The sequence below is a fragment of the Camelus dromedarius genome, chromosome 9 (assembly GCF_036321535.1).
Source record: "Camelus dromedarius isolate mCamDro1 chromosome 9, mCamDro1.pat, whole genome shotgun sequence".
Classification (NCBI taxonomy): domain Eukaryota; kingdom Metazoa; phylum Chordata; class Mammalia; order Artiodactyla; family Camelidae; genus Camelus; species Camelus dromedarius.
The window spans coordinates 65,141,217-65,157,846 of NC_087444.1; the positions used below are offsets into that span (position 1 = coordinate 65,141,217).

The window sequence follows — 16,630 nt, forward strand, 5'->3', positions numbered from 1 at the left end:
AATGGATGAAGATGTATACAATGGAATATTACTCGGCCATAAAAAAGAACGAAATAATGCCTTTTGCAGCAACATGGATGGACCTAGAGATGTTCATACTAAGGGAAGTTAAGTCAGAGAGAGAAAGAGAAACAACATATGATTTCACTTATATGTGGAGTCTTTAAAAATGATACAAATGAACTTATTTACAAAACAGACTCACAGACATAGAAAACAAACTTATGGTTACCAAAGGGGAAAGTGGGGGAGATAAATTAGTCTGGGATTAACATATGCACACTACTATATATAAATAGATAAACAAGGATCTACTGTATAGAACAGGGAAATAGATTCAATATCTTGTAATAACCTATAATGGAAAAGAATCTGAAAAAAGAATATATATGTGTGTGTGTATAAATATAACTGAATCACTTTACTGTACTCCTAAAACTAACGTTGTAAATTGACTACAATTCAATTAAAAAATACGAATTTTTAAAAAAGTAAATAGCAAAAATAATTTTTTTAAAAGTAACTTTATAGTAGAGAAATCTGGCAAGTGCTACCATAGGAGATCAAAGTTAACACTAATAATAATTCTGTTGATAGTATGTACTCATGATAAGAACTGCACTTTACCTGTATGGCCTTTCCCCCGCCAAAAAACATAAACCCCAGCCTAATGATTAGAAAAACATCTGACAGATCCCAAATGAGGAACATTCTACAAAATACATGACTAGTACTCAAAACCAATGTGAACAAATTAAAAAATTTTTCTAAAAACCCAAAATAAAAAAAAAGAAAAACATTAAAGAAATTAAAAAAAAAAAAACAAAGCCCAATGTGAACAAAAAATACTGTAAGCCATATCAGTAAACAAAGAATGCTGAAGCCATCAAGTCACCAGCCACTGCCACCACCTCCCACAGTAAGTTCAGGGTACAGACAAGCGCTTAGGCAGCCTGGTCCAAAGCCACCCACAATGGTGCACTCTGAGGGGACTCAGAATGTGAAAGGACAGGATACTGGCCCTAGATAGCTAGGTGCTTGTCAAAGGAATGATTTCAATGAGCCCAGACGTTTGCTCCTTCCCATATATAGAAAATGCTACATCCTTTAACTTGAGATGTCTGGTTTTCTTTTACAGTAATCTTTAATGTTCTGACTGACTGATTTTTGTTGTAAAACTCTTATATATCCTGGTTCCTCCCCTACCTCTTTGGAGCAGTCTCTCAGAACGATCTGAGAGGCTGTCATCCCAGGCTCGAAGGAGTTCAAGTCCTCAGAAATGTCCACCGAAGGCTGTGCATTTTATTTCAGTCAACACCAACAATGCTTTAATGGAGCATTCATTTATGCTGATTCAAACAGACTTCAAGAAGCCAAAGAAAACAATAAAAATAAGAAAGAGAGAGAGAGAGAAAAAAAAAAAAAAAGACCAACCAACCAAATGCAACGTGTGGACGTTATTTGGATCCTGATTTTACAAAACTATTGTATAAAGACATTTTGAAGCAGGGAAAATTGAACATAGTCTGAGTGTTGAATGTTACTAAGAAATTTTCTTGGGTGTGAAAATGCTAGGGGTGTAGTGTTTTTGGTTTTTGTTTTTGGAAATTTTTTTTAAATACTCCTTATCTGTTAGACATGAAGCAATTATGGGTGAACTGACTGCTATCTGGAATTTGTTTTTACATACTCCAGCAAAAAAATAAAAAGAAGTACAGACGAATCAAGAAGGGTAAAATATTAGTAACTGCTGAGAGATATATGGATGTTTCTTATATTATTCGCTCTACTGTTGTGTATTTTTTAAAATACTCACAATAAAACATTTTGAGGACCAAAAAAAAAAAAAAAAAAAAGAGGCCAGCTGTGTCCCAAGAAAGCACGCAGAGACAAAACCTACACACGTTAGCTTCAGGGTTGACACATTTGACTATTCTCTCAGCCTTTGCATGAACTAATCCTCCTACCCAGAACATCTCTCATTTTCATCTAACAAACTCTTCAGATGTCACCTCCTTCAGAAAGCTTGAATCAGGCGCCTCCTCTGAACTTTCCACATCATGTCCCTGGTTTTTCTGGGACTCACTGTAGCATGTCTGTCTACCCCAGAGTAGGAACCCACTGCCCCCAGCTGTCTCCAGCCTCGCCTTGTCCTGGGATGATGTGGATTTCCGTATGTTTTAAAACTTCCGGAACGGGTCTAGCGGTGGGACGGAAGGGATCTTTGAACTTTCGTGAGTTCTCAAAGGCCCAGTTACCACTTACGGACAGGGCCAACTGACTACACAGCCCTCCCCTCAGCTTGTATTCCTCCATGAAGGCCTGGCCATCTCTCTTGGCTGCACTTTCAGAGACCGGGTTCTTCCCTTGACTCGTTTTTCCGGAACTCTGATTGGCCTATATACCTCCTTGGGGCGGGCCCTCTGGGTGTGGCCAGGTTCTCATTGGCCCTCGCTCCAAAGGCGAGCTTCATTGGCGTATGAAGTCAAGTACCGGCGCCCGTCGCTTTCGCTGATACGTCATCCGCGGGCGCCCCCCCTGACGAAGCCACAGAGTACACAGCGGAACCGGCGGAGGCCACTGACTGAGGCGGTAGTAGCAGCGACAGCGACGGCAGCAGCGATGGCCGGGGCAGGGCCAGCCCCGGGACTCCCGGGGGCAGGAGGACCTGTGGTCCCAGGCCCTGGCGCCGGCATCCCGGGCAAGAGCGGCGAGGAACGCTTGAAGGAGATGGAGGCGGAGATGGCCCTGTAAGGCCCGCGACAGGGCTCGATAAAAGCCGTCCCCGAGCTAGAGCCATCGAGCCCTGGAGCCTTCAGGCCACTATAGGCCCCTACATATGTCTCTATTTTGGGGAAATGGGACTTTCGGGATTGTGAGGGCGGGAGTAAGAAGGAGAGGTTGGCAGGGGTGACGGCCCTGTCGCGATATACCCAGCGTTCAAGAACTGGTGCAGGGTCCTGAGCTGTGGTGTCTGTCCTGCTCCCCCAGGTTTGAGCAAGAAGTTCTGGGGGCTCCGGTAACCGGAATCCCAGCTGCTGTGCCTGCGGTGCCCACAGTCCCCACGGTAGAAGCGATGCAAGTCCCAGCAGCACCAGTGATCCGCCCAATTATCGCGACCAACACATACCAACAGGTACGGCTGAACTAAGGCATATAAGAGCACGATGTTTCCAACACAGTGTTTCTATACAGAGAGCCATTGACATGTTGGCTTGTTGATTAATTAGCATGACAAATATTTTATGTGCCAGGCATTGAGGACACAGTAATGACTAAGAAGAACAATATTTCTGCCCTTTGGGAGTTTATATTTTAGATCATCTTGTCCAGTAGAACCTTCTGCAATGATGGAATTGTCCTGTATCTATTTAAAATTTATATTAAAGTTAAATAGTTACTCAGCTTCATTAGTCACATTCAAGTACTCCATACCTAACTATATATATGACTAGTGGAGAGAGACACTACTAAAAAGAAAGCAAGTAAATGAAACTTGCTCACTTTCTCAACACATAATTATTGGGCGCCATCTCTGCATTAGGCACTATTCTAGGCACTAGGCATATAGCAGAGAATGAAACAGAGAAAAATAATCACTATGTTTTTTAGAATTTACATTTTACTACAGAGAGACAGAATCAAAGTAGAGAAGGAAGGACAGGTTTTTCAGCCCCATCAGGAAAGGCCTTTCAGGGAGGCCTATCTAAGCAAAGATATAAAGGGCATGATACACTATGGAAAACAGTATGGCGGCTCCTTAAATAAGTAAAAATAGAGTTACCATATGATCCAGCAGTCCCACTCCTGGGCATATATTCAGAAAAGACGAAAACTCTAATTTGAAAAGATGCATGCACCCCAGTGTTCGTAGCAGCACTGTTTACAATGGCCAAGCATTGAAGCAACTTAAGTGTCCATCAGCAGATGACTGAAGAAAGAAGATGTGCTGTGTGTGTGTATAAAATTCCATTATGTATATGTATAATGGAATATTACTCGGCCATAAAAAAGAATGAAATCTTAACCATTTGCAGCAACATGGATGGACCCAGAGATTATACTGAATGAAGTAAGTCAGACGGAGAAAGAACAATATTATATGATATCACTTATATGTGGAATCTAAAAAATAATGCAAATGAGTTTATTTACAAAACAGAAACAGACTCACAGACATAGAAGACAAACTTATGGTTACCAAAGGGGAAGGAGGGGGAGGGACAAATTAGGAGTATGAGATTAACAGATCCTATAAAGAAAATAGATAAATGACAAGTACCTACTGTATAGGTAATAGAACTATATTAATATCTTGTAATAAGCTATAATGAAAAAGAATTTGAAATATATATGTGTGTATAACTGAGTCACTTTGCTGTACACCTGAAACTAACACAGTATTGTAAACCAAGTATACGTCAAAAGATCAATCAATCAAAGGCATGAGGGAGGGAACCATGCAGGTATCTGGGGGAAGGCATTCCCAGCAGAGAGAACTGCCAGTGCAAAGGCTACAAGATAGATGCATATTTGACATGTTCAAGGAACAGCAGGGGGAATAGTGTGGCTGGAGCAGAGTGAGCAAGGGAAAGGCTGGGCGGATGAAGACAGAGAGGTGATAGAGACGCATCTAGTAGAGCCTTGTGGGCCACCATAAGGACCTTGGTTTTTACTCTGATATTTTTTTTTTAAGGATTTTGAGCAGAGGGGTGATATGATCCAACTTAGATATAAACAGGGTCGCTCTCTGTTTGGAAAACAAACTATAGGGGGCAAGGGAAGAATCAAGGAGACTGAAGAAGAGGCTACCATAACACTCTCGGCAAGAGACAGTGGCTTGGACCAGGATGGTCACACGGGAGATACGGAGGACAAGCTGGACATAATTTCAGATAGTGCTGAATGCTTTGGGGGAGACACAACAGGGTGATGAGAGAAGTTGTAGCTGGGAGGGGCTGAGGACAGCTTTAGCTAGTGTGATCCCAAAAGCCTCCCTGAAAAGTGACATTTAGCTAAGACCTAGACCTAAAGTTGACAGATAGCCCAACACAGTGCAAAGAATGAAACCTTTGGCCTCCCAGGGTGAGCCAGCCAGGGCAGCTTGTGGGCACTGAGTCAGGCCCCTCACCTCAACCTCCTCCCCAACAGGTCCAACAGACTCTGGAGGCCCGGGCAGCTGCTGCAGCCACAGTGGTTCCTCCCATGGTGGGTGGCCCACCTTTTGTAGGCCCAGGTAAGGAGCAGTGGGGTCGGAATCAGGGGATCAGGCAGGGTGGTGAAAAGGGATGTCTGGGACTCTTCTCCCACCATTCTCATCTCCCCCTCCCAACAGTTGGCTTTGGCCCTGGTGATCGGAGTCACCTGGACAGTCCAGAAGCTCGAGAAGCCATGTTCCTGCGGCGAGCAGGTAGGTCTGGGGCCAAGGAATCCCACGTTTAACTAAGCACTCTTGTTTCAACTACTTCACCCTCTCCACTTCATCCCCACCTTGGTATCATCTTTCTAAAGCACCAACTTGATTGTGTACTTAGTCAGTTTGGCCTTAATAAGGCTGCACTTGATCATTGCAAACCAGCCCCCTTACTGTCACTCCTAATCCCCACCTTTGCTATGTTTCTTCACAGCACTTAATACTTTGTAACAAGCTTTACAATTTGCTTCTTTATTATGGTTATCATCTTTTGCTTTCTCTAAAATATAAGCTCTGTGAGAGGCTAAAGTCTTGGGGCCTGCCACCTAGTGAGAATTACATGCTCTCTGTTGATGGGATGAACAGACAAGCACCTATGCCCCTCCCCTGGCTGTCAAGACCCTACATCACCTGGTCCCTTTCAGAGAGAGATCTCCATTTCCTCCCCGGGAGCCCCCCATATTGCTGTAAACCAAAATCAAACTAAAATATCCTCTCCATAGTTCATTCTTACTTTTTGTTGTTGAGATAACCTTTATACGCACGGTCAGTTTTTGTGACATTACTTCCTCATGTGTATGAAAAGGATATGCATTCTGTAAAGTTCTAGTATAATCTCTATTGGATCAAACTTGTTAATTGGGTTACTTAAATCCTGTTACACTTTTTAATCTGCTATCTGAGATGGTTTAATACATCTTATACTTCAGTAAGGGGTTTTTTGTTCTTGTTTTTTTGAGGAGGAGGTAATTGGGTTTGCTTGTTTTATTTTTGGAAGAGGTACTGGGGATTGAACCCAGGACCTCGTGCATGCTAAGCATGAGCTCTACTACTTGAGCTGTACCCTCCTCCTCACTTTAGTAAGGTTTTAGTCAAAATGCAAATCTGACCTAGTCACACTCCCCAGCTTCCAGCCCTGCTGTGGCTCCCCAGTGCCCTCCGGAGGACATCCACAGCTCAGCCAACTAGACTCTGCTTGGATGCCTACTGACTTGACCATTCTCTTATGATGCTTTCCAGCTCCTGACTTGCTCTATTACAATTGCATTAAACTGAAGGGGGAAAATTTTCTATCTCAAAATGTTCTCCTTGCCAGTAATATTCCCACTTACTCTTTTCCTGACCAACTCTTCCTGATCCTTTGGGTCTCAGCTGACAGGTCCCTTTCTCCAGGAAGGCCTCTATGGTCCCCCTGGCTAGGTCCTGGGGCTCTTCTGGGTTCCTACTGCTTCCCAGGCTTCCCCCTCCAGCCTCAGATCACCCTGCCTGGGCTTTACCCCATCCCCGCCCTGATCTCTCTGGCTGTCACTGTCTTGTGATGGGTCTGTTCCCTCCTACTCTGGACCAGGAGCTCGCAAAGAGCCCTTGGGCTTTAGATGTGTCCCTGGCATTGCCCTGGACAGGTCCAGGCCCAGAGGAGATCAGTATTGGTAAATTTTTACTGAATGAACAAGTGAAAAGACCCCTGCATCTCCCAGAAGGCTCCCCTGACTCTTCTTCAGGACTTCTTGGATGCTGAGAGTACTCACAGGCAAACACCTTGCCCCAAGTGCCCCAGTCCCCCATGACACACACCCCCATCTATCTTTCCCACAGCTGTGGCCCCCCAGAGGGCCCCTATCCTGCGTCCAGCCTTCATCCCTCACGTGCTACAGAGAGCAGGTGAGGGGGCCAGGGTCATCATCCCTGCCACATAACTCCCCCCAAGCCCTCCAACTCCCCCACTAACACCCTGACAGATTCTGCTCTTTCTTCTGCAGCAGGTGGACCCCGCCCTATGGCCCTGCGGCCCCCTCACCAGGCCCTGGTGGGCCCCCCTCTGCCTGGGCCCCCTGGACCACCTATGATGCTGCCACCAATGGCTCGGGCCCCGGGGCCCCCCCTGAGCTCAATGGCTGCTCTGAGGCCTCCTCTGGTGAGTGCGGACAGGCAGCTGAGGGTCAGAGGTGCAGTGGGCAGGGAGACCCTCAATCCTGGCCTGCTGGGCTATGTCTACCAAGTCTGCCTTCTCCCCTGGTTTTTTGTGTCTCTGCCTCTTCCCCTGGTTTTTTGTATCTCTGCCTTCTCGCTCTCTGACTTTGTCTCTGTCTTTCCCTGTTTCTGTGGCCAAATCTTTCTGTGTTTTTGCTTTGTTTTTTTCTTTTGTAGGGAAATTAAAGAGAGAAACACAAGTTATAGGTGTATGTCTCTCTCTGTATATCTGTTTTTTCCTTTGAACTATCCCTGTGTCCATCTCTAACTAGAGACTCCCTTGTCTGTCTAGGTGTCTCTTGCCTGCTCTCAGGCCCCCAGGGTTTTGCTCTTATACGGGATGGGGATGGAAGTAAGGTCTTAGCCTGTGACCTGGCCCCCTTCATGCCCTCCTTTCGTCTACAGGAAGAGCCAGCAACACCCCGAGAGCTGGGCCTAGGCCTGGGGTTGGGCCTGAAAGAGAAAGAAGAAGCTGTGGTGGCAGCGGCAGCTGGGCTGGAGGAGGCTAGCGCAGCAGTGGCTGTGGGGGCAGGAGGCACCCCAGCTGGCCCTGCAGTCATTGGGCCCAGCCTACCACTGGCCCTCGCCATGCCTTTGCCTGAGCCCGAGCCCCTGCCCCTCCCGCTGGAAGTTGTGCGAGGCCTGCTGCCTCCACTGCGCATTCCTGAGCTCCTGTCCCTGCGACCGAGACCCCGGCCCCCACGACCTGAGCCACCCCCTGGTCTCATGGCTCTTGAGGTAAGCAGGGAGTAGAGCAGTGCAGAGACAGAAAAGGCTGGTTGGGCAGAGAGGAGTCCATGGGTTTCCTCACACAGAAACACATGTCGTCTTCTATCCATGGAGGCAGGAGAGCCATGGGGCAGAGCAAAGTGGGAAAGCCTGAAGCAGGCAGATCAGTCCAGGAGACTCCAACATCAAGCCCTTTGCACCCCATCCCTTTCCCTGCAGGTCCCAGAGCCTCTGGGTGAGGACAAGAAGAAAGGGAAGCCAGAGAAATTGAAACGCTGCATTCGCACTGCAGCTGGGAGCAGCTGGGAGGACCCCAGCCTGCTGGAGTGGGATGCAGGTATGTGGGCTCAAGTGCAGGGTCCTGCGCTGCTCAGCTAAAGGAAGGTGAAGGCCAGGCACCTCGTGGAGGGCTGGACTGTGGCTCTGCGGGGGCAGGCCCTCACCCAGCCATTGTACATGACTCAGTGGAGAGGACTGGTGCCCAGGACCTTCTGGCCTCTGTTTTATTCATCAGGGGCCTGGCTTGCTAAAGGTGGAAGAGAATTTTTTTCCTCGTAACTTTTTATGAAAATTTTTAAATACTGAATTGCACAGTGAACAACTGGATTCAGCAAATAACATCTTGCTGTATTCACTTTATCCTTTCATGTATCTTTTTTTGGGTCTTTGTTCAACCATTTGAAGCAAATTATAAGTGAACTTATCACTTCACTTCTAAATACCTCAGTATTCATCTAAGTGATATTTTCTTTCATATCATTACACCATTAACACATCTAAGAAAATTAACAATAATTCTGTGGTATCTCATATTCTGTTTATATTCAGATTTTCCCAGTTGTCCCCAGTCTTATTACAGCTGTTTTTCCCCGAAACAGTTTTATGTCATTCCATTATCTTTTAATGAGAATTGTCTCCCTCCTACTGCTTTGTCCTGTGTATAAGTTTTTTGAAGTGTTCAGGCCAGTTGGTTTGTAGAAGTTTCTACCCTCTGAGTTTGTCAAATTATTTCCACCTGGGGTGGCCTAACTTGTTCTCAAAGAGTGTCCTTAATCACCACAGAAGCTGTGGACCAGCCACAGTGGTAGCCAAGGAAAGGGGCCTACCTCCCATCCTAGTCTTTGACTTCTGCCTCTTTTCCTGGGACTGTCTGTCCACCCCAGGCCAGAGCCCTGGCAACATCAGCCCAAATATGGCCAGTGCAGGCTGTAGACCCTAGTTCTGTAACCTTGGGCAAGTCACTTAGCCCTTCAAGCCTCATTTTCCTCATCTCCAACAAGGGGATAATAATAGTGTGTGCTCATGGGGGAAGGGATTCTTTAGGCTTGAGCACATGTGGTTGAGGCTCAGGCCCAGCCCAGGGGATATGTCCAGGAGTGGCAACTGAGGTTGGCCTTGGAGAAGAATCGGGCAGTGTGTTCAGTTTTCAGGAACTCAAAGGGGGATTAGAGTGGGCTTTGCAGAGGAAGCAGAGCTGATGAAGTCTGTGGTACCGGGGTGCCATTATGGGAGCCAGTGGGTATCTGAGACCCAGGGGATATCCATAGGGAGGTGTTCAGGAAAGTAAAGGATGCTAAGGGCTCTGAAGACAGGCCAGGGCTGGGATGACGAAGTTAGGACCCATGGGAATGGGTGCAGTGAGGACTCTGGAGCCAGATGCCTGAGTTCTTATCCCAGCTCTGCCGCTTCCTGATTAACTTTGGGCAGGTGACTAGACCTCTGTTTTTGATGTAAAGGGTTGTTGGAAGTGCCAGATGTGTAAAACCTTATGGGTGCTTAGCAGAGAGCCTCGTACCCGGTAAATACTTTACAGGCTTTGGCTGTTACAACTAAGGGGGCCCCAGGCAGAGACCACTGGGGATACAGAGGGAGGAGGGCTTGAGGGATGCCTCCTGAGAAGGTGGGGCTATTTAAATAAGGCAGGCACTGGGCCAGACATCTGCATCCTCTGACCTCCTCTCTCCCAATCCCAGATGACTTCCGGATCTTCTGTGGGGATCTGGGCAATGAGGTGAACGATGACATCTTGGCACGAGCCTTCAGCCGCTTCCCATCCTTCCTTAAGGCTAAGGTGATCCGTGACAAGCGCACGGGCAAGACCAAGGGCTATGGCTTTGTCAGCTTTAAGGACCCCAGCGACTACGTGCGTGCCATGCGTGAGATGAATGGTGAGTGAGGCCTCCCCGAGGGTCCCTGGGCATGGTAGGCATCTGGTCTGAGCCTGACCCCAAGCCTGACCTTGAACCTTCCATTCCCCCAGGAAAATATGTGGGCTCACGCCCCATCAAGCTGCGCAAGAGCATGTGGAAGGACCGAAACCTGGACGTGGTTCGCAAGAAGCAGAAGGAGAAGAAGAAATTGGGCCTGAGATAGGGTCGGTGGCCGGGCACCCGCTTCCACCTGGCCGGGCGCTGGCTTCTCCCTGCAGTTCTTTGGAAAACCCTCAACTATCCACCCACCCATCCTCCCCCAAAACCAGTTTCAATAAATTTACGTTCATTTCCATCCCTGGCTGGGCTTAGATGCACTCTTTGGGGAGCAGGGCTTAGCATCCCCCACCTGGGAGTAGTGGGGAGCCTTGAAAGTTTATGCAGACAAACATGAAGATGGCATTTTTCGGTCCCTGCCGCATGAGCTCTTAAGTGTATGTTGATTGCAGCCGCTCCACAGAGAAAGAAGTGGAGGCTCTGGCAAAGCCAAGCCAAGGCTCAGACCTGTGATCTTCTGACTCCAGCTTGTGTTCTCGGTACCAAGGTAGGGGCCCTGACCTCCCAGAGCTCACAGCTTTCCAGGCTTTTGTCCATTCAGCAAACTCTCACCGCAGGTCTGGACAGTGCTGGGGACATGATGACGTAAACAGGGAATGGGCCCTGTTCCCTCCAAGCTCATGGTCCAGGGGTAAGAAGCCTGTTGCCGCACAGTGAGAGTCCAGAGTGGTTGGGGTTGGGATGGGGGAGCCCAGGGAGGGAGTCACGGTGGGCTTCTTAAAGGAACTGGCCAATTCTGAGACTGTCTCATTCTCTTGCTGTTTACCCTCCTAGTCTCTGCAGTTCTCACCCTCTGCTTGCTGAGACTCTTCCAGTTTCTTCACTCTACCAAAACCCAGCTGACTTGTCTTGCTCTGTGTCTGTTTGTGTCTCTTTCCCTGTTTCTCTGAGTGCCCCTCTGTTTCTTGTTTCTAAGTGTCTGCATCTCTCTGAGTCTCTATTCTCTCTCTCTGTATCTGTGAGTCTCTCCCTCACTTTTTTTCCCAGCTCCAAGCTTGTCTCTGCCTGTCTGAACAAGTATCCATGCAGGATGTTGAATGCCAAACTAAGTGCTCAGACTTTACCTTGAAGGCAGCAGAGACAAAGTTCTCACCAGAAGCTGAGACAAAGTTCAAGCAGGGCAACACAGATTTGCACTTTACAAAAAGCTCTTGAGACTCCCATGTTGTGGGCTCAGGTCCTAGAAGGAGGCTGGAGCAAGGACCGGGCAGAGGAGGAAGATGGTATGGTTCAGGCATGGGGAGGGGATGAGGGTCTCCCAGGGGCATAGCCATCAGAACCCTGGTTTGGGAAGGGGATTGTGGGGGAGGGAAGAAACAATGCCCAGGCCCCTCAGGGAAGCCAGTCACCCAGGAGAGGTGTCAGATTTCCTCTGTTCCTGTCTTCCTCCCTTACTGCCTCCTCTGACGTCACATTTTCCAGTCTGGTTAGAGGGCTGAGGGCCTCCCTTCGATGGCAGGAAGTGTCCTTCAGGCTTCTGCCACTTGGGCTGGACCACCCAGCCCCAAAACCCTCAAACCCTACCCCCCACCACATCACTAGCCCTCCCTACTCCTGACTCCCTTCTGTTCACTGTGGGCAAGGAAGAGGAATGATTCCAGAAAGAAGGGTTTTCTATGTGTGCATTTCAGTCCTGAGGGGAGAGAGAGAGATCAATCACGGGGTTGAGAGACAGATGGAGGGGATGTAGCGAGCAGAGACGGAGATGGGGAGGGAGGCAGAAAGGAAGAGATGAGAACTGTGGGCCAGAGGCAGTCAATGGCAAGGAAGATGGGGAGAAAACAGAGAGGGAAGGAGATGGAAACATACGGAGCTAGAGAGAGGAACACAAAGACAGATTGGGAGGGACTGAGACATCAGGAGAGACTGGGTAACAAGGCCTTGTTGTCTGGCCTAGTACAACAGAGACCCAGGGCCAGGGACACCAACCCCAGGCAGAGAGACATGGAGAGACAGACACATACAGACAGGAGACAGACCAGCTTCAGGAAGAGGAGGTCCTGGGCCTGGTGGGGCAAAGCACGTCAGGACTCCTTTCAGACCCCTGGGTTAGATGGATGGAGGTACCAGTGATGCATGAGGGCTCCGTGGTTCACCTAACACTGGTTCCAATCCCAGTACCACCCCCCAACCAGCCATGGTGTGACCTAGTAAGTGGCTCTCCCTCTTGAGGCCCTGTCTCCCTCGTGTGACATGGACAGAAAAGCAGTGGCCAGCCTATAATGAAAAGGAATATATATATACACACACATATACATATACATATACATATACACATACACATACACATACATATACATATATATCACTGAATCACTATGCTGTACACCAGAAATTAACATAACTCTGTAAGCCAACTATACTTCAATTAAAAAATTAAATTAACCATTAAAAAAAAAAAAGCAGGGCCCACACCCCAACTCCTCCTACCCCCAGAATGGCAAGTGGTTGGTGATCAAGCTAGGTGAATATTGGAATGTGCCCATATTAAAGAGGTTATTTTTAATGGTAAATATTTACTTATTAATATAGCAGGATGGGTACAAGCACCGACTCTGAAGCCAAGCTACCTGGGTTTAGGGTTGCCAGATTTAGGAAACAAAATTACAGGGCACCTACTTAAATGTGAACTTAGGATAAACAACAAACAATTTTTTAGAATAAGTGTGTCCCAAATGTTGCATATGCATATGTATATGATCCATGTATACATGGCTTGTTTTTTTTTTCTGAATCATTTGAAACAAGTTACAGACATCATAACACTTCACCCCAAAATATCTCAGTGTTCATTTCCTTATAGAGATAGCTGTCATATCATAACACCATTAGCACATCTAAGAAAATGACTTATTCTGTATCATATTCAGCTATACTCAAATTTTCCCATGTATCCCAAACTATTATAGCATGGAAGGGCGTGTATTCTGGACATGAAGAAAAGTGGGAGGAAGCCCTCATCAATTTCCCCTTTCATAATATAGGGATAAAACTAGTACCTACCACACAGGAGGATTAAACAAAGGCCCATGGCACAGTTGATGGCATGCAATGAGCCCCCAATATATGTTAGCTACTATTACTATTGTTATCATTTATATTGTGATGTTACAGCCCTCGGAAGCAGCCCCAGAACTTCCTCCTCAAAGCCCTCAGAAGGGGAGAACTGGGCCTGGTCAAGGATCCCAGGTCGACCTACCCCCACCATATCCCCCGCAGGCCCCCTGTGGTTTGTGACGTCAGTCAACCAAGGGTCTGGCCGGAAATCCCCCTTCCTGTTGCAGATAAGCCTGGCGCAGCCCAGCTGACCCCAGGCCTTTCTCCCCCACCATCCCCCATGTCGCAGGATCAAGCCCCCAAGACAGAGAACCTGTCCACCAAACCCCCTGCCCCACCCCAGTCACCCCGGAAACATCCCTCTGCACCCCTAGGTCTCACCCAGCCCACTGTTCCCCAAGCTCCTGTCCAAGTACAAGCCACCCCTGCAGCAGGACAGCCCCAGCTACCAGGGAGGCCAGTGGCCATCCCTGGAGGGGGTGGGGCGGGGGGAATAGATTGGTCCCGCCTTGGTCTTGCAACTCGACCCCAGCTGTGACCCCAAGCTCTGACGTCTTGGAAAATTTCCCCCTGCTCAGGCCCCCAGGGGAGGGTGTGCATGGTATGAAATGGGGCTGAGACCCCTGGCTGGGGGCAGAGGGACCTGCCAGAGGTGAGCCATGAAGTGGGGACTGGGTGTCTGGGGGCCTGGATTCCTGGTCTGAGAGAAAAGGACACTGGAAGCCAAGATTCCAGGGTCCTGGGGAAGGAGGGAGCAGAAGCCTGGACTCCTTCTGAGGGAAGCAAGGGATGGGACCCAGACTCCAGGGTCCTAAGTGTCACCAGCTCACCCTGTGCCCTCCCCCCCCCCCAGAATATTCACAACAGGCATCCATGGATTTGTGGAACTGGGATGAAGCATCACCACAGGAAGTGCCCCTGGGGCACAGGCTGTCAGGGCTGGGTAGGCTGCTGGGGCTGAGACAATGTGTGTGGGGAGGGTACCCATGTGGCAGCCTCCACCGACCCTGACGGGGCTCTAATCTTATTGCCTGCAGAAGCTGAACTCGACTTCTATTTCCCTGAACTGGCACTCCAAGGGGACACGCTGACAGCAGAGACAGACTGGAAAGGTGGCTGTGGGCTGGGGCCCCTGAGTGCTGGGGAAGAAGGTGAGAGGCTGGGCTCCGCTGTCTGAGGGAGCAAGGGGGCGTACCTGGATTCCTGGGGTCGAATGGGGAAAGTGGTGTGGGCTTGAATTCCTGAAGCTGAAGGAGGAGGGGACCAGGGTCCTGAGTCCCAGGTCTGAGTGAGTAGTGGCTGGGGGTAACAACTCTCAGCCCCCGACAAATAAAGACCACTGGGTGAGAGGCTGAGTGGAGTCTCTAGTCATTGCTCACACCCTTCCCTAAACTCAGCTACGTCCTTATACCCCGCAGGGCTCCCACAGCCGAACTGGGCCTCCGCATTACCGTACCCAGAAGCTCCATGCGGGGCGGGTGAGTGTGTGCGGAGAGGCGGGGTGTGGAGGGGACCGGGGTCCCCCACTGTGACTAGAGGTTTAGACTCCCCGATCTTTGAGGGGTCACGGGGCTAGGACGGGGGACGCCTGTGAACTCCAGGTGGCATGACCTAGATACGGGAGCCTGGGAGCCCCAGGAGCCAGAGCTGAGAGCTGCGACTCCCAGAATCCCCAAGGGGGCCGGGGATCCCGACATCTGGGCTCCTCTCACTTGGGGTCCGTTCCTCCTCACAGAGCCCGCCCCTCAGGCTCTTACGTGGTCGGGAGACTGGACAGACCTGGCGAACACCAGCTCGGTCCCTTGGAGCCCCGTCTCCCAGGCCCTGGGCCCCGCCCCCTTGGCTGGCTCTGAAGGGGCAGCTGGCCAGAACTGCGCCACCTCCACGGGGGGTGCCAACTCTTGGTCGCGAGCCCAGGTCGCCGCCAGCTCCACCAGCTGGAACTGTTCTCTGGGCCCCGACGGCCCCACCTACTGGGGCAAGGGCCTGGGAGGAGGACCGCGCGCCGACTCTACCATTTCGTGGGGCGGGCCCGCGGGCTCGGACTATACCATCTCCTGGGACTTGGGGCTGCCAACGGATTGCACCACCTTTTCGAAAGGGTACCAGAATTCAGCTCTCACAGCATCCTCCGAAACGAGCCAGCAGTCGGACAGCGCGACCTCGGCTCGTTATCCGAAAAGTAACCACAGAGGTGAGGCCCGCGAGATTTTGGAGAGCGAAGCCAGAGTCTAGTGAGGCGGGGCCTAGGCGCCTAAGGGGGTGGGACCCAGCAAACTGGGCTTAGATACGCAAGCGCTCCAGAGAGGAGGGGGCAGTGGCCCTCACTCCTGAGTCTTGAGGGAGAGAACTGACACTCGTCTTCCAGGGAGCTAGGGATGAGGACGTAAGCTCCTGGATTTTGTGAGAAAAAAGATATGAGGGTCCTGATGCCTGGGTCCCCGAGGCCAACTCTTGGGTCCCTTATATGGAGAGGGAGATCCGGACTCCTAGGTCATCCAAGCGACATGGTCTGGGGCCAGGAAACCTGAATGTTCACCTGCCTCCTGCAGGTCCCATTCAGCTGTGGCAGTTTCTCCTTGAGCTGCTCCACGACGGGGCACGTAGCAGCTGCATCCGCTGGACCGGCAACAGCCGCGAGTTCCAACTGTGCGATCCCAAAGAGGTGGGGCAGCTTCCCAGGATGGCCAAATCCCTCCCTGGTCTCCTCCTGTTTCACTTAGCCCTGCCCATTCGCTCTGCTTAGCACAGACCTAGGCCCCGCCCCCAGCCTCGCTCCCATTTTATTTCGGTTCCGCCAGGCCTAACCCCTGTGTGGATTGTACCAGAACCCCGCCCCACCCGCCTATTGTCTAGCCCCGTCCCCTCCCACCCTCTCATTCATGCCGGGCTTCCGCCCTAGGTGGCGCGGCTGTGGGGCGAGCGCAAGAGGAAGCCCGGCATGAATTACGAGAAGCTGAGCCGAGGCCTGCGCTACTACTACCGGCGTGACATCGTGCGCAAGAGCGGGCGGCGCAAGTACACGTACCGCTTTGGGGGCCGGGTGCCTGGCCTAGCCTATCCTGACCGCATGGGGGGCGGGCAGGGAGCAGCGACCCAATAAAAATAATCCGTCAAGCCTCGTTGTGCGTGCTGACATCCTTCCCACTGATATTGCCTAGATCCACTAGACAGCCTGTGCGCAGCACCAACA

General features: G+C 50.0%; 2 protein-coding genes across 3 annotated transcripts; both read left to right on the top strand.

Moving 5' to 3' along the window:
- The first annotated feature begins 2,522 nt into the window (after positions 1 to 2,522).
- On the top strand, positions 2,523 to 10,618 carry RBM42 (RNA binding motif protein 42). 2 transcript variants are annotated; one of them, XM_010978822.3, is made up of 10 exons: positions 2,523 to 2,750; positions 2,992 to 3,136; positions 5,152 to 5,236; positions 5,336 to 5,410; positions 7,010 to 7,075; positions 7,153 to 7,328; positions 7,790 to 8,122; positions 8,333 to 8,450; positions 10,087 to 10,281; positions 10,374 to 10,618. In XM_010978822.3, the coding sequence occupies exons 1-10, from the start codon at positions 2,623 to 2,625 to the stop codon at positions 10,484 to 10,486; spliced, it is 1,434 nt and encodes a 477-aa protein (XP_010977124.1). In that variant the 5' UTR covers positions 2,523 to 2,622; the 3' UTR covers positions 10,487 to 10,618. The 2 variants fall into 2 exon arrangements, with proteins under 2 accessions (XP_010977124.1, XP_031312747.1); XM_031456887.2 differs by lacking the exon at positions 7,010 to 7,075 and having other exon boundaries at positions 2,526 to 2,750; positions 7,174 to 7,328.
- A 3,692-nt stretch (positions 10,619 to 14,310) lies between these two features.
- On the top strand, positions 14,311 to 16,554 carry ETV2 (ETS variant transcription factor 2). Its single transcript, XM_031456970.2, is given in 6 exon segments — positions 14,311 to 14,430; positions 14,432 to 14,555; positions 14,835 to 14,915; positions 15,173 to 15,631; positions 15,990 to 16,102; positions 16,340 to 16,554. Coding segments are annotated over 6 exon segments (1,098 nt in total). The 3' UTR covers positions 16,541 to 16,554.
- Positions 16,555 to 16,630: the final 76 nt, after the last annotated feature.